The sequence below is a fragment of the Hyaena hyaena genome, unplaced genomic scaffold (genome assembly GCF_003009895.1).
Source record: "Hyaena hyaena isolate Hyena2069 unplaced genomic scaffold, ASM300989v1 scaffold_89, whole genome shotgun sequence".
NCBI classification, from domain to species: domain Eukaryota; kingdom Metazoa; phylum Chordata; class Mammalia; order Carnivora; family Hyaenidae; genus Hyaena; species Hyaena hyaena.
In genome coordinates this window covers 2,863,678-2,881,006 of record NW_024080719.1, presented here as the reverse complement: position 1 = coordinate 2,881,006, position 17,329 = coordinate 2,863,678, and the positions used below count along the sequence as shown (strand labels likewise).

The 17,329-nt window shown below is 47.2% G+C and overlaps 1 protein-coding gene across 2 annotated transcripts in view; it reads right to left on the bottom strand.

The window, feature by feature from the left end:
• Positions 1 to 16,317, bottom strand: part of FHDC1 (FH2 domain containing 1) — a 42,750-nt gene extending 26,433 nt beyond the window's left edge. The window contains exons 1-2 of one of the 2 annotated variants that reach the window (XM_039234342.1): positions 16,161 to 16,317; positions 8,892 to 9,517 (exon numbers count right to left, since the gene is read on the bottom strand). In XM_039234342.1, coding sequence (XP_039090273.1) covers positions 8,892 to 9,380 — 489 coding nt within the window. In that variant the 5' untranslated portion in view covers positions 9,381 to 9,517; positions 16,161 to 16,317. Of the gene's footprint in view, positions 1 to 8,891; positions 9,518 to 15,477; positions 15,539 to 16,160 lie in introns of those variants that run through there. The other variant, XM_039234343.1, reaches the window with a different exon arrangement.
• Positions 16,318 to 17,329: the final 1,012 nt, after the last annotated feature.

The window sequence follows — 17,329 nt, the reverse complement described above, 5'->3', positions numbered from 1 at the left end:
TGAAAAACAGGTGTCTTAGTAGAGCAAGATCATATGAGATTTAAACTAAGAATGTAAAAAATAACTGAAGATATTGCAGAGTCCCAACTCTGACTTAGGGATATAGAAGGACCAATACTATTATTTTCAGAAATGTAATAAAATTATTTTTTTAAAGAAAAATTTCATCTCATTTAAAAAGAATATATATGTCCAAGAGCCCCTTCAGGAGGAGATAAGAAAGTCTCCTACATTTTATTTACTCAGAATTTACAAAGAAAAATTCTTGTGCTGTCTTTCACCAAGTCAAGATACATGTTAACATCTCTGGAATCAGGATAGATCTTACAGTGTACGGCGTCTTTGATTTAATGAAACCTGTCAAAATCCAGATTTTGTCTGCAATAGGTGTTAGTTGTCCAAAATTAATCATTGGGCAGTTTCATCAGACTAGAAATTAGATGGAACCTTTTATGGGCAGTGGGGAGGATGCTGTTATTAAATACAGAAGTTTTTTCTTTCTCTGGCAGTAAATATCCAAGAGGCATGGGGGAAAGATAGCCTTAACACTGCTGCAATTTTTTTCATCTGTTTTTTGGTAAAGGGAGACTAACTAAAACAGGAATGTTGTTATAATTCTCTTCCTTTCCAAATGTATGTGATTCATTGTGAACAAAAGAGAATCAGGTTTCAGATTAAATTCCTGGTCTCTGGGCCTGCTTCTAAGTTTATAAGCAGCAGCAAGAACTGTTAACCCAATTTAATGGTACTTCCTGGCTATAAGGTTAACTTTTTACAAGAGTATGGCTGCCTTCTTTTGAAGACTAATCTTAAACAATCACATTATTTACTATCTGAGGGGTTTGCTTTATGTTCATGCAATCACCTGCCATCCATAAAATAAACTCCCAAGCAAACAGGACAGGCTCCTTATTGGAATCCTACCCAGGGACTACAGTTCAAATTCAGTGTGAAGGAAGGGGAGATGAGGGGCAAAGAGAGGGAGAGAATAAAACCTGTCAAACTTAACACTCTTCCATGAGGAAAGCCCACACCAAACAGAGGAATCTAAATTTATTAAGACAGAAAACTATGCGTTCATTATAATTCATAAATTAAAAAGCCACAGGAATGAACATATATACTGACATAGTGATATACACTTCCAAAGAACTTCCCTGACACTCATTTCTAGCCAGAATGGGGGCAGGGGAGACTTCTATTTCTCTTATTAAATCACCACCTATTGCTCTAGTTAACTTAACCCTTGATGGGAGCATCCTCCCTTGCCCCCAACTCCAAGCTCCACCCTTAGCCCTCTGACACTCTGCCCTTGACGGATTCACAGCTACTGCTGCTGGAAAAGTGACAGAGAAATTACTCTTGCGATTCCTACTTGACAGATAAGGAAACCGAGCCTCAGAGATGTCATTTTATACTTTCCCCAAGGCAACACGAGAACTGAAATGCTAGCCTGGGTCTCTCTGGTTCCTTTTCTCTCTAGTTCCTGTGAGTTTTAACATCGCTGAGGATACAGGGCTACAGAGAAGTGGCAATGTTCCCGCACAGCCTCGGACCGGTATCCACACTGGGATGTCTCTCCAGAAATGGCGGCAGATCTATGGAAAGCCATCCACGGGGCCCGGCCAGGTTCCTGGCGACTCCAGAGCTGTCTGTGCGGGATGATGGATAGAAACGGTGTTCGCACAGCTGAGACAGCGTCCAGGAGCTGCTGTCATACCTGACACAGAGCAGCCACAGCCTGGGGCAGCGACTGTCTCTGCCGCTTGAAGCAAAGCTTCTGAAACCGGTCACTAATTTAAGAGAATTCAGCAATAGTCCTAAGGAAAAACCTGGGCTGGCCATCACGGAGCACCTTCCAGGGAAAAAGACAGGAAAATAAGAGAGCTGGCTGCCTTCCAGGGACAGTCCCACTCTTTGCTGGCATCCTCACATTTGCCTAGCGCGCGATCTGGCCCTCACAGGTTATCGTAGTTGATCCTTCTAAAGCAGTGTTATAAAAGTGTCTGTTAAAGTGCTTTAAAGCAGGTTATCATTTCACCTGTAAATTAGCTTATCTTACTTCCCAAATGCTTGCTGCCTCAGAGCTGGGCAATTCAGGAACCCCATGCGTGTGGGACTGGGTGGTGTTTTGGAAGCACCCAGAGCAGTGGCCTCTGCACTTGTTGGCTGCACGGGCTGAGACAGACAGCCTCAGGAACAAGGATGAACCACCAGCTCCCTCCCTGCCCACCAGTTCCCGTCCGCGACAATCTGCTTTTCTGGGCACCGCAGGACACGGAGGCAGGGCCCCGACTGGAGGCAGGGCCTGTCACACAGCAGATGCAGCCAGCGTACTGTACAGCTCAGGGGCTGCCCATCAGAGGTCCACTCAAGACTTAAGCCAGCCCTGGAGAACAAGGGGGCGGAACACAAGGTAATAGGCTCAACTCGTGCCATCCCCAGGACTTCCCGCCAGGATGCGAGGTGGCCCTGCTGGAGGAACGGGCTCCCCACAGCTACCAGGGTGGCCTGGGAGGCTCTGCCACCCCCAGAGGCACTGACACTGCAGCACTCAGTAAAGGCTGTGATTGGCTGTACCGCTCCTCTCATGCAAACCTCCCGATAAGCGCTCCTACCTCTTTCCCCAATTCTTTTTTTTTTAATGTTTATTTGTTTATTTTGAGAGAGAGAGATCCGGTGCACAGGGGAGGCGCGGGGACAGAAGGAGAGAAAGAGAATCCCAAGCAGGCTCAGGGATGTCAGCATAGAGCCCAACACAGGGCTCAAACTCACAAACCAAGAGATCATGTCCTGACGTCAAATCAAGAGTCAGATGCCTAATCGAGGCGCCCCCACTTCTACAATTCTTGTACTTTTACATACTACTAATCCACTACAAAATCTGCCTCCCCTATTCTTTAAAGGAAGAAATATCTTTTCTGTTTTCGTTGAGGTAAAATACACATAACATTTACCATCTTAACCATTTTTATTTTTATGTTTTTCGAGCAATCTCTACACCCAGAGTGGGGCTTGGAGTCGCGGAACGTACAACCCCGAGATTAAGATTCACAGGCTCTGCTGAATGAACCAGCCAGGAGCCCCCCATCTTAACCATTTTTAAATGGTCAGTGCCATCAACTGCCTTCACACGGTTGGGCACCTATTACCACCACATCCGCAGAGCTCTTCCCATCTTGCAAAATTGCAACTCTGTACCCATTAAATCATAATTCCCCACTTCTTCCTTCCTTCAGCCTCTGGCAACAACCTTCTACTTGCTGTATCTCTTATTAATTGGACCCTTTTGGTACTTTACATTAAGTAGAATCATACAGCATTTGTCCTTCTGTGAATGGTTTATTTCACTGCGCATAAGATCTTCAAGGTGGAAGAAGTTTTTAAGCCATTTTTGCTTCAATACTTCAAGGAGGGCTTCCCTGACTACTTTAAGTACCACTGAATCATAGTTATGCCAATGCCATGTCAAATTCTGAAAAGCGAAATTTTAAAAATCTTCCTGTATCCTCTAATATAGATGTAGCTTTGGGCTTCTGATGCTACTTATGTGTACTTTTCTAGCCTAGGTTTGGGGGAAAATATAAAAACTAGTTGCTTTTTTTTTCTTTCAAATGTATTTCAAATATTCATCTAGTTCTATAGTTCTGGACTGAGCATCTCCCAGAACTCTAGAACATACTGGGATCATAACAAAAATTGAGAAAGAATAACTGATAACCTGAATTAGTGTGAGAGAATAAGATATTCCTTCTATGAAACAGAGAAAGCAATCTTCCTTCTGTCCTCTCTTCCTCTCTCTCTCTCTTCTTCTAATAAGTGATTTGAGTTATTTCTTACATGGTATTATTAGTTAATATTAACTGTAAAGACTACTGCAGGGGCACGTGGGTGAATCTGTTGGCTGAGCATCCGATTTTGGCTCAGGTCATGATCTCACAGCTCATGGGTTCGAGCCCCACGTCGGGCTCTGTGCTGACAGCTCAGAGCCTGGAGCCTGCTTCAGATTCTGTGTCTCCCTCTCTCTCTGCCCCTCCTCTCCTCATTCTCCCTCTGTCTCTCTCTCTTAAACTGTAAAGATTACTACAGACATCATATTATGTTCCACCATTTGTGTTTTCTTTTCCTCTTTTAAATTCACTTTATTGAAGTATACTTAACGGATAAAATTATAAGATATTTAAAGTGCGCATCATGCTTATATGATATATGTAGACATGGCAGAAGGACTCACTCAGTAAATTAATTAACATATCTATCATCTCACATATTTCTCTTTTTTCTCTTCTTTGGTGAGAGGCATTAAAGTTCCACTCTCTCAGCCAACTTCAGTTATACAACACAGTGTTACCGACTATAGTCACCACGTCCTGTATTATATCCTCAGGCCTTATTCACCTTATGCTTTGTCAATCCCAATTTTGATTCATCATTTGGATAAATACTCCTCTTGCATCCTCGGTTCAGTTCTGCCAACTCAGTTACCTTCAATTTCCTTAGGAAGATCCCAATTGGCCAAGACTATCCCTTCCCATAAGAGCATTTCATTTTCTAGAGAGAGGTTAAGTACAGAGCCAACTAACCAGTGTGAGTGAGACTCTGAGGTGGCTGGGGAGCCACGGTAACAGATGGACAAGGAATGTCTCTGGGATGAGGTCAGTGAACCCCGAAAAGGAGGTGGAGTCTGAGCTCTTGTTACTATTATTTCCAGTAATATATTTTTGTTATTTCTAATTACTTCATTATTGTTTAATTATTATTGTAACATTTGTAGCCTCCTGAAGTTAATTTTTAGGGAACAAAGATACAAGGATAGTATACTTCATAACCTCCTCCCTCCACTTACAAATGTTTTAGTTTACTATTTTGAGTGTTGTTCTTCCTAAATTCAGCCATTCCTGAACCCAGCTCTTCCTGGTCTTCCAGCAACTTCATTCTCTGGAGTGTAATGGAACTTATTTGTAATGCTTTATAAGCCCTTTAAAGTAGGAGTCAACCACATAATGGCAGGCCATTCTGTAGAAGGTGATTATATTTCAAGAGCACAATATCTGACTTTTGGGTATTATCTGATGCCTGAACCTCCAGAATTATGGCCTGTGTAGTGGCGGGCTGGGATGCCATGTTTCCAGGCTCAGAATGGGTCCCTCTGCCAAACCTGCTGTTTGGGGTACTGTCCACTCCACACCGACAGGTGATGAGAACTATTATTACTTTTAACCCTGGGCTCTACTTACCACCAAATAAATCGGAAGATTTATTACCAGGCCTGGTAGAAACTAACACTCTGCTGAGTTGTCATTGCTTTAGAAGAAAATCTAATGAGGGAAGGAAACAGCATCTACCGTAGTCTTTTGCTGAAAATTTAAAAAGTATATGTACTTCTAGCCATGTTGGAGACAGCATGAAAAACTGAAAATTAATTCCGGATAACCCTCTATTATTGACACTATTACCTAATACACTTAAGTCCTTCTGCCTAACCACTTATCCTACCTGAGTACTAAAGAGTTGGAGAGTTAGATTATCTTATGACACACAGTCATGGTGACTTAACTTCTCTTTCTAGTGGCTGTCTCTCAGCTTAGGACCTTCAACTATTAAAAGTAAAAATACTTGCACACCCATGTTCATAGCAGCATATTCACAAGAGCCAAAAGGTGGAGCAACCCAAATAGCCATTGACGGATGACCAGATGAACAAAATGTGGTAAATATGTACAATGGAATATCATTCAGCCTTAACATTCTGACACATCCCACAACACAGAGGAGCCAGAAGCATGTTATGCAAAGTAAACTACCCCAGTCACAAAAAGACAAATACAATATGATTCCATTTAAAAATGGTTAAAATGGGGATGCCGGGGTAGCTCAGTCGGTTAAGCGTCTGACTTCAGCTCAGGTCATCGTCTCGTGGTTCACAAGTTCGAGCCCCGCCTCGGGCTCTATGCTGACAGCTCAGAGCCTGGAGCCTTCAGATTCTGTGTCTCCCTTTCTCTCTGCCCCTCCCCTGCTCCTACTCTGTCTCTCTCTCTCAAAAATAAATAAAACGGGGGGCGCCTGGGCGGCTCAGTCGGTTAGGCATCTGACTTCGGCTCAGGTCATGATCTCGCAGTTCGTGGGTTCGAGCCCCAGGTCGGGTTTTGTGCAGGCAGCTCAGACCCTGGAGCCTGTTTCAGATTCTGTGTCTCCCTCTCTCTCTCTGCCCCTCCCCCACTCATGCTCTGTCTCTCTCTGTTTCAACAATAAATATAAACTATAAAAAAAAGAAAAAGAAAAAATAAATAAAACATTTAAAAATTTAAAAAATGGTTAGATGGTAAATGTAATGTGTATTTTATCACAATTAAAAATAATAATTAAAAAATAATTATTATTTAGTTTCAGGTATTTTTTAAGTGACAGCAGAAAGAAAAAGTAAAATTGCCTCTGGGGTGACGGGGTGGAGGGGGTTGAGGGGAAAGGCCTTTCATTTCTGAATTTTAGATGCGGCCTGGAGATTGACATTTCTGCTTCTGCTGTAGTTTGGAAAAGATACCACACTCCCTGCTACTCCCCTCCCCCCCAAGTGGTTCTTAACCTCTCCTGGACATAAAGCTGCAAGTTCCTTGTAGGTCCTCGAACTATCATTTGGCAAAATAAATGTCTCCAATTCATAAAGGATGCCACCCATTCTAACCCGGGAGCTGCCTCCCCAGGCGCCTGGTGAGCTAGACCCCCGTCTGCCCGCTACAGGTGGTATCCTGGGACTCGGGCTCCATGTGCCCACCCACTCTCTCCTTCACAGTTCCTGCATTCAGTAAGCAGCACTAGGGAACAACGGTTCCCTACCATACAGTAAGAAGTTTCTGCTGGAAGCTGGGGCAAAGGCCAGGGTACTAAGGAAGTGACTTCTTGCTCTTTCCAATATTGAAAGGATACACTAAGAAATAAAAGGGCTTCACATAAAGGGAAGAGCAGGGAAAGCCTATGTTCAGCAGGGGAGAGCACTCGGGACTGTCTGTTGTGAAGACTTCCTGTCAAATTCACTTCCCACACTTAATTCTAATCCCAGCGTTTCCATGTTATAATTAATCGACTCTTGACTATTTCAACAGGGGACCATACCACCAAGTTCGAGGACTCCCAAGTGAATTCATGGAGAAGAGAAATTAACATGCTCCTGAGTCACTCAGAGGAAAGAGGTCAAGACTATCAGCTAAGGAATTTAATCATGCAGAAAGATGCTACTTCGTCCCGGAGCCCTGCCTACTCTCTTCCCTGATCCACTCCACCTTTGACCTATTTCCTCTGTTCTTAGAGAACAGATTTTTAAAATGATACATTTGGGGGCACTGGGTGGCTCAGTCGGTTAAACATCCGACTTTGGCTCAGGTCATGATCTCACGGGTGGCTCATGGGTTTGAGCCCCACATCGGGCTCTGTGCTGACAGCTCAGAGCCCAGGGCTGGAGCCTGCTTCCAAATCCGCGTCTCCCTCTCTCTCTGCCCCTCCCCTGCTCACACTCCGTCTCCCTTAAAAATAATTCCACATTTTGAATTGTTGCCCCTCCCCCCCCCCTTTTTTTTGGTGGGCAACATTCTTTGCTTTCTTTTTTTTTTTAATTTTTTTAATGTTTTTATCTATTTCTGAGACAGACAGAGACACACACAGCGTAAGCAGGTGAGAGAGAGAAAGGGAGATACAGAATCTGAAGCAGGCTTTGCTTTCAATCTCTGATTTCCTAATGACTTCTGCTAGAAAGTAGAGGAGGTTTCTCAATTTACTTTGTTTCTTTTTAATTTTTTAATGTTTGTATTTATTTAAAAAATTTTTTTAATGTTTTATTTATTTCTGAGAGAGAGAGAGAGAGAGAGAGAGAAAGACAGAGAGCATGAACAGAGTAGGGTCAGAGAGAGAGGAAAATACAGAATGTGAAACAGGCTCCAAGGTCTGAGACAGCTGTCAGCACAGAGCCTGATGCGGGGCTCGAACCCACGACCCCTGAGGTCATGACCTGAGCCGAAGTCAGATGCCCAACCGACTGAGCCACCCAGGCACCCTTGTTTTTATTTATTTTTGAGAGAGAGAGACAGTGTGTGTGAGTGGGGGAGGAGCAGGGAGCAAGTAAAGGAGGTTTCTCAATTTACTTTGTTTCTAAACAGTACTTTCAAATTCAATTTTTAATTCAGTTTCTTTAACATATATAAGGTAATCAGTAGTTCTGAAATCATGCTTTTGGTGAACTTCATATAACCTGTTAGCTTTATTCTCAGTGTAAGACATTTATTGTTAACTGGAAATATGCTTCCTAGAAAATCCATCTAAAAACTAGCTTTATGCACTGAACTTTTTGGAAATCTCTATTCCACAGTGGCCATAGTGTAATTCAGAGCTCAGAGGAATGAAGGCTAACTCTTAGGGAAGGAAAACTAGAGGGATGGTTTTTATCCCAATAGGGATAAAACCTTAAGGATGTATAGTAGTTAATGGTGCATTTAACAAAAGGCATTTTGTCTCAGAAGTTCCTGTTAATCTCAGTTAATGGAGTTCAGGAGCTCCGGCTACTAATACGGCCTTCAGCAGAACTGCTCCGCCAGGGGAAACCGCAGCAGATGTGCTGGAGACAGGGCAGTGCTGAGAAGCCAAAGGACGATGGCCCCAGATAGCATGTTCTCTGCGTGAGGTCATAATCCACCGGGATGTCTGGGAGGATGTGGCATGCACGCTTACACTTTTTTGCTAGTCAGCTCAAGCTCTTCGCATAAGGCCCTTTCTATCATTTCCAGAGCACACTCTCTTGCACGATCTTATTTGTGAGTGATTTAGCAAGTTTTAAAACACACACACCCTCCCAAACACAAACAATGCGGCGTGTGGGGGATTATCCCTCCTCCATCCGTTCTTACCTCTTCTCTAGCATCTCTGAAGGATGAATTTAAAGTTCCTCCTCTCCTGGAAAGGGAAGGCTTGGTCGTGTCTTCTTGCTGCCCGAAGAGTTCCTCGATGGTCTTTGTATCAATTTGGTATTGATGCTGCTGCCTGGCCACCAAAGTCCAGATGTTGGTTTTGCCACGAACTTGCTCCTCTGGAATGGTTTTCCAAAAAAAGTTTCTCATCCGCTTCTTCTTACCAAGGTGGCTGTAGCCGTTCATGTGAGAAGCTGGGGGTAGTCCTGGAGGGGGAGGTGGGACCGGAGGCCTCCCGGGCAGTGGAGGTGGGGGTGGAGGAGGAGGAGAGGGCAGAAAGGCCTCCCCTGAATACGGACATGGTGGAGGTGGAGGGGGTGGAGGAGGCGGCGGCGGCGGTGGTGTTTGCCCGATCATGAATCCAGCTGCCGAGGCGATATTCCCATTTTCTTTATCGCTGACCAAGGAGACACAATTCATAACATGCATAGTACTGTTGCCTTCTAAGGAGATAATTTCTTGACCTCGGGGAAGCAGACACAAACATCAAACTTGGGTCATACTTTTTCACCTGCTCGTCTGCTGCCAGAGAAAGAGGCAACTGTGCTGTGTGTCATCTTCCAAACCTACAAAGATAAAACACCTTGACATCAGTACAGGAAAACATGTGAATACTAGCTTCCCTTCAGAGCCTAGTGCCCGTCCTCGTAGAGTGGCGGGCTGGGCATTACCGTCAATGAGAGGCAACGCAACACATCCAGTAGAGCATTAAAGGAGACTAATACTTTTCTAAATGTGAACCAAACACATTTTACTGCTTGGAAATGCTGCCAAAGCAGCAGCAACACATCCAACTTGGAAACCTTCCGTTAATCAGTAAAAGACACATCTACTGGGAACCCGCTATAGGTTCAGCACATATTGGTCACTTTATGAATAAACTACTTGTTCACTAACTGGTTCGTTTTCTTTGAGCAATGGATACCCAACCCCTAGGGAAATCACCCAAACGGCTGAAGCATTAGGTATTCGTGTATGATCCTGCCTTTCACCAGTATAGACATGTCCCTTACCAGGCACTTGGTCAAAGGGCATCCTCTGCCTTGCATGTAATAGGCAAGGTATTTGGAGATGATACAATAGTGACCAAACTCATTCCCCTGGAGTCAGGGCCACCATGTTCCTGTTCCACATGGTGATGGGGCTCCCCCACAAATAGAGGGGGAAAAACACTAAATTTAAAGATTAAAGGTTGTGGTTCTAAATCAAGCAGCACTGCTTACATTTTAGACAAATCGCTTCACCTCACTAGACTTCAGTTTTGTTGTCTGTAAAATTAGGAGGTTGGGATCGATTACATGACCTCTCTCATTGCTTCCAATGTTACCATTTCGATTCTAGTGAAGCCACTCTTTGAAAGCAACCAGAACTTCTTGCCTACCTCTTCTGCTTCTTCTGCGACACTATTAGCAAGAAGACACATACATACAAGGATACGCTGCCCATATCATACCTGCCACATGTCTACCCCTTATCCACAGTCACTGACTAATTTTAGTAGCTTGTGTTTTTATTGACCTTTAAATGTTTGTTTTGGGTATTGAGTTGTTATGGACCTGATGTGAAAACAGAGGTCAAAAGAACTACATTTCTTCAGGTTCACTGAGGATGTAGAAGAAAGGACCCTTATGAAGTGAGCACCCCAACTATGTGGGCATGTAAAAAGGGGATCATTTCCTCCAGGTCATAAAGGGCCACATGGAAAGGCTTTATTCAACTGGCCTTCTGAGTGTAATTATCCTTTTACAACATCATTGTGAAAATTCACGCTTACAGACACACATTGTCAAACAATACTGGATTACATAGGAGTAATCTGTCTGATAGCACTAATTCAAATATTTTGAAATACTTTACACAAAACCATCATATATAAGAGGCAGGACTGCCTTGGCCATAAGAGTGAAGACTTCAGAATAGATTTTTTTCCCTCAGACCTCAGTTCTGATACTTGTTTGATGAGCAACCTGAGGTTATTTAACCTACATCTCAGCATCCTCATCTATAATATAAAGATATACTGTTTCATTGGTCTGCAAAAGAATAAATGAGCTAACATATGTACCAAGATGCCTGGGTAGCATAGTTAGCTAGTATTAACAATAACCAGTGTCATATATCCATAGGATTTCTCTTTACTTTCACATATTTTCTTTAAAATATGTATTGGGTTTGTAGGTAAAATGCTAAGTTACTCCTGATTGCCAGAAAAATACCTTTGATAGACCCATTCTTTGCTTTCTAAGTTAGTAGATTTGTCCTTTTTCAATACTCAGTGACCATATATTATCTCTAAATTACAAGAACAAATGTTTTTATAAAACATTTGAATACTTAACTTTTGAAAACTATATATGGGTAAAAGATAGCATTGCCAGCTACTAATTGGATTTTTTAAAACACCATTTTAACCATTTATAAGCGTACATCAGTGACATAAAGCACTTCCGAAGCGTTGTGTAGCCATCATCACTAGATAATTTTTTAGAAAGTAAAACTGAAATTATTTATCCAAGCCAACTTACAGCTCACTTGAGATGCAACTGGCTTTTAAAAGGAGTTTTCATAATTATCATTAGGGGCATAACTAGGTTGTTTTCATCGTTGGCACCCCTTAAGCAAATGACTCATTGTCAATTACAGTTTATAGTTATTTTGAACTCTTCTTTTTTCAAGACTGTACAGGTAATCTTGGCAGTTTATCCTTACATATTTTAAAATACTTCTGTACATAAAATATCTCATGTATTGAAGAGTTGCTAATCCTCCAATTCACCTCCAACTGCAGATATGCTGACTCGATTCAGATCATTCCTGTTAAGAATAGGTGATCACCTTAAAAAGTCTCCATCCTAGAAAGCAGTAACTCACTCACTGCTGCATAAGTATACATGCGGATACACCGTTAAACTTCAAACAGCAAATACAGAGGCACCAAAAAAAAAAAAAAAAAAAAAGAGCGAGAAAGACCACACACTTGGCTTGTGCACTGGCACCACTTTCTAACACTAACGCTCCAGAGGATGCAAGCCTTTCTGAGTCGTGTGCCTTGCACAGAAGTACCAGATAAAAGCTTATCAAAGTAAAAAGTGACAGGTGTTAGTCAGGCACTGGCATAATTCTAACCACTGCCCCATCCTGAGAAAGAATGTTATTTTCAAAAGTTGAAAGAACAAAATAAAATTTACGACACTGTTGCTGGTATGTTGTCTGGCTAATTTTTTCCCAGGGTAACAAATAAGGATCCTAGGCCCCCAACAGCTTCTAATGAATAAATTCTCCAGCAATGATTAGCTAAGATGCTAATGCTTTTACTACTGGCTTCAATAGGGCTTTGATAGGGCTTTCCTTTTGGCTGGGATTTCCAATGTCAAAGAGACACTGGAAAAAAGGGAGTGCAGACAGACATTCTAACCCTTTCCACAGTCTCATAAGACACTAAGACAGAGGCTACACAAAGAACATTTGATATACGAGGGTACTGTCCACAGTGAAGACGCAAACACACGCTCTCCAAATATGCTAGAACACAGGTATTGAGGGAGCCCTAAAACCACTGCTGTTTCTCACAGCTGCCGATTGCTGGCAGGGACAATGGAATTAGCCTTGGCTCTGTCTGGAAAATGTCAAGTGTCCCATCAATCTCCCCAGGGCAGAGACAGGTTTGTATTTAACATCTCACCTACAGGTTGGGGATCTCAGCAGCAAGGAGGACCGCTGCTGGGGCTGACAAATGCCCAGCCCTGAGTCAAATGTTGGGCTGTCACTGTAAGGCTCTGAAGATGAGAACTCTTCAGGTCCCCTGAGTGCTAATCATGACCCGTCAGGGATGTGCCTGAGTGACCAACCGTGTAGGGAGGCTGTAGCTCAGCTGAGCATTTTTTAACCATGTGACTTTTCAATGGGGGGATGTTAGGACCACGTCTTTAGTTGATCAGCAAGCAAAAAGTCTCAGAATGTGAACGTTCATAAGGGTCTTGAACGAAGCCCTCAGGCCCAACACCCAGCATTGCTTTGCTCTTGGTGTTCTCTTAAAGGGACTGAGCGGGAGGGAAGAAGACAGAAAATGTATGTTTCGTTTCACAGCATATTTAGGAGGAAGACATGTTCCTGAAAGTTCAGAGCTAAGGGTTTTCCTCAAAGAGGGTTAGTGGGGCTCTATTGCTCAGCTCCTCACTCACCCTCTAGGTCAACAATAATCAAAAGTAAATACCGGCCAAGGAAAACCCTCCAGAAAACCTTTCCCCTTCATTCCTGCCTTGTGTCACAGATGAGGTGGGAGCAGGAAGGGCTGGCACACACCCTTCTGATGACAAACGCGGGCAGAGCAGGCCAGGTTTGGAGAGAAGAAAAACACTCAGACCTATTGAATCTGGGAGAGAAGAAAGGGTAGAGAGAGTACCGGCGATTCTAAAATACATGGTATTTGCTCTCAATCCACTACTTCATTGAGAAAGGCTCCTCCCCGACCACCTCTCTTTCAAAACCCTTCCTGATTAGTAAACACAGAATGTCAACCACACAGCCGAACCAGAGCTGGCAACATTCAACCCTTCACCTTGGCACTCCAGCCCGCAGTGAGAGAACCCAAGACTGTTAGCAGTCAGCGTGTTTCGTCTGCAGCACAACGTAAACACTTCACAGATGCCCCCGAGCGCAACACCCGGGGAGCAGAGAAAGAACGCTTGTTGTTCGAATGTGCGTTTTCAATTTATCTCAACGTCCCGAAAGCAAGAAAAAAAGCAACCGAGCGCCAAAGATGCTCTAGAGAGAGAGGGAAGGAAGCGCGCGCCACTCATTCCGGGAAGACAACTGCGGGTCAGCAGAGGGGGTCACAGACGGCCGAACGGTAGGGACAATTTCTGTGCAAACAGATGCTTGAAAACTGACTGCCGGGTCCGAAGAAATTCGGCGTGCGGGAGGCGGGGGCACGATTTCTTTCGCCAAGTCTGGATACACAGTAGTTTTCCAGGTCTTTGCACTGCCCAGCGGCCCACCGAGTCCTTCCGCCCCCAGCCCCGAGTGCTGCCTCCTGCCCCAGCCACTCACCCAGACGGCCCCGGCTCGGCTGCACTGAGGGCTCCGGGGCGCCGCGTCCGCCGAATCCCCAGGGCACGCGCTCAGCGGCCCCCGCGGCCGCAGCGGGGCCGCGGCAGGGAGGTCCCCGGGCCGCGCGCGAGCCTCCCGCCGCGTCTTTATCTGGGCCGCGGCAGGAGCGGCGGCGGGGGAGCGCGCGCGGGTGCGCCGCGGAGATAGACGCCCACACGGCCGCGCCGGCTCGCCGGGGACCGCTGCGCGGGGCGAGGGAGCGCGCCGGGGAGACGCGGCTGCGGGCCGTGCGGGCACCCGCGGGGCAGAAAGGGCCGACGCCGGGGAAGGGCTGGACCCTCTGCCTCCCGGGAGCGCCGAGCGTTCGCCCGTCCGCGGGCAGAAGCGACTGGAGGGGCCGCCGCACCAGCTAGCTTCTCCCAGGCCCCCTGAGGCCGGCTGGCCGGGGCGTGCCTGCCGGGGGGGGGGGGGTCTCCCGGCCCCGCCCCCTCGCCTGGAGGGCCCGGGCTTTAGGGTCCGCCCCTCCTCCCTGCACCGATCCCCGGGTATCCGCCCCTCCACCCGGCAGCAGCACAGAGCTCCAGAAAGCCGGGCGGGTTGGGGAGGCTAACTAGGGAAGGTGTCTCCGTGTTTGAAGCAAAGGGAAGGGGGGGGGGGGTGTCCTCCAGGTTCGCCAACGCGGGCTCCACCCCGACCTCGAACCTTCGAGGTGACGCCTCCCCCCACGTCCCGGGTCTGGGTCCCGGGCGCAGGCAAGAAAGCCTGGCGGCCGCATTGCAAATCACCAGACGGGAGCGGGTAAGAGCCGGCGAAAAAAATGTAGAGGAGAGACTCCTGGCGTTTGGTCAGAGGATTAAACCGAGAGCCCGCGGACCCGGAGCTAGGGGCACCGCAGTGGCTGGAGCTGACTCACCAGCCCACCCCCTTCCTCCCCAAACTTCAAAGCGCAGGGCGCAACTTGTAACCTGAACTTCGCACGGCCAGGACGAGCGTGCAAGAGCCGCCTTATCCTCAGTCCGCATCACCCGGATGCCGTCCTCGCCAACCCCGCACCCACTGTCCGGAGGGGCAAGTCGGGGCTCCGCGCTGGCCGGCTGCGCGCTCTAGGATCCGGCGGGGATCCAGCGGGGGCACAGTTTATCCAAAAGTCTTAAAGCTAAACTGGCCGAGCCAGGGCCAAGCCAGAGGGGACCCGTGACCTAGCTCTTTCTCTAGACCAGCGCGGCTTATCCGCAAGAGACCGATCGCTATCCTCTGCAGCCCGGGTAGTGCAGGCACCGAAGTCACTCGGGTGGGTGTGGAGGGAGCGCAAATCTCCCCAGCCTTTCCATGGAGGCTTGAAGGCAGCCGAGACTTGGCGCCGCAGCCCCGGTCCTGGCTGATCCCCCACCTTGGCCCTCCGGAGCCGGTGAGTGTCTGGGACCCGATGCCCCCGAGCGGCGGTCGCCCCTGCCTCGGCCGTCTGGCTCCCACTCACCGGCGGCCGGCTGTCCGCGCGCGCGCTCCTCGCTCCCCACCGCCGTCTCCAGCGCCAACGCCTCTTCCCGGGTCTCTGCAGCCAGGGCTGCCTGGGACCGCGAGGGGGCAGGGCGGCGCGGGGCGGGGCTCAGGCGCTGCCTCAGGTAACAATGCCGCAGTCGAGGCGCCAGCCGCAAAGGGCAACACGCCCTTTCCTGCTCGGCCCCTTCCCTCCTCCCACCTTCTGAACAGCCACCTTCTGCGCCGCTCACCTCCACCTATGCGGGCTCCCGGGGCCTGGAAGCCGCCATCTAGCACGCTGCTCCCCGCACCCGAGAGCCCCCGAGGGAAGTAGGGGCGGCGAGAAACCTACAAGTACGAAGTGTGAAGAAGAGCCGGGTGTCCTCGAGGAACCAGCAAGGGGAAGCGCCAAGCCGCTTCTGACCCCGCGAGTGCTTTCCACAAAGCAACCTCTGCCGCAACCTCCCTGGCCCCCCCTGCGCACACGCACTCTCCTGCACGCACACACCCCGCGCGCGCGCGCACACCCAGACACGCGCGCGCGCGAGGCCATCCTCTGCCCCCCTGCTTGTTTCTCCCTGGAGCACAGGACAGCATTTGTCCCACCGCTTAAAACCAAATCCCAGCTGAGCCGCAGCTACCCAAAGGTCAGCTCTTCCGTAGAGCCTGTAGGTGTGTTACCTTTTTATATATATGTCATCTCCTCAGTGATGATGGTAACAGGAATCTGCCAGTTCTATTTAAGCAAAGCAAAGAAAAAGTCCAGTGCAAACCCGATCGCATGAACTGACGCTATCTGGGAAAGACTTCTCGCAGAAAAAACCCAGGACCCTTTAATCGCATCTTTTTAAAAGTAACTTGTGACGCCAGCCAGTGAGAAACGTACTCAAAAAATAACCTTTCTGGGCAAGCCCGGCCCATCGGAAATCAGGTAGGGAGGCGCCCTGTGTGGGATGAAGTCATCCTTACCTTTGACTTGGTGATCCCAGATAACAGACAACAGCCTTTCCAGCGTCCCGTGCCTCATGACTTCTGACTCTCCACCATGGCCTTCAACCCCTGAACTCCGACGACAGAATTCCCGACTTCCATACGGATGGAAAAAGTGAAGCTATTAGGGCAAAAACAAAGCAAAACAGAAAAGCAAATTCCGTGCCAGGCAATAGCCCATATATTAGCCATTGACCGGGCTTATACTACAGATGAGGAGTGGATCCAACCATGACCACAGAAAATCGCAATGAGTGGGCAATGCAATGTAATAAAAGAGAAGGCCAGCCCCATGCTCAGGACGATAATATTAATCCCAATTAATATTGGGACTACACAGGCAAAAGCGAACTTACAGAGTATCAAAATCGAGGAGCGGAATGGTATCCTCTCCTTTTCTTTCATGTGGGCCTGGCCAGACGAGGGGGTCTACACCCACTGCACAATTCCCGGTCTTGAAGCACCCTCACCCCCAACCTGGACTTCCCCCACAGTGCGCTCAGTGTACACTTTAAAATCGGCCACTTTTTTGGAGGGTCAAAGCCAGTGACCCATCGTTAACCTCGAGTCTTTTTGATGTCCCTGCAGCCTCCTGGCCTACGGGCCTTCTCTCTGCTTCTCTGGCCTGCTCTGCTGACCTCTTTTGTCCTTTGAGGACAGTAACTAGATTCTTCCAACTCTTGATCTCTCATTACCCCACGGGTACTGCCTTCCGACTTGAACCTGAAAGGTCCAGATTTTATGGGGCCTGAAGTTCGTATGATTCTTGAAGGAGCTTTTTAAAGAGAAATAATTACAACCTACACACACAACACGAGGTATATGTCCTTGGAAGTGTCCAGGAGAGTAAGGGGCAGAAA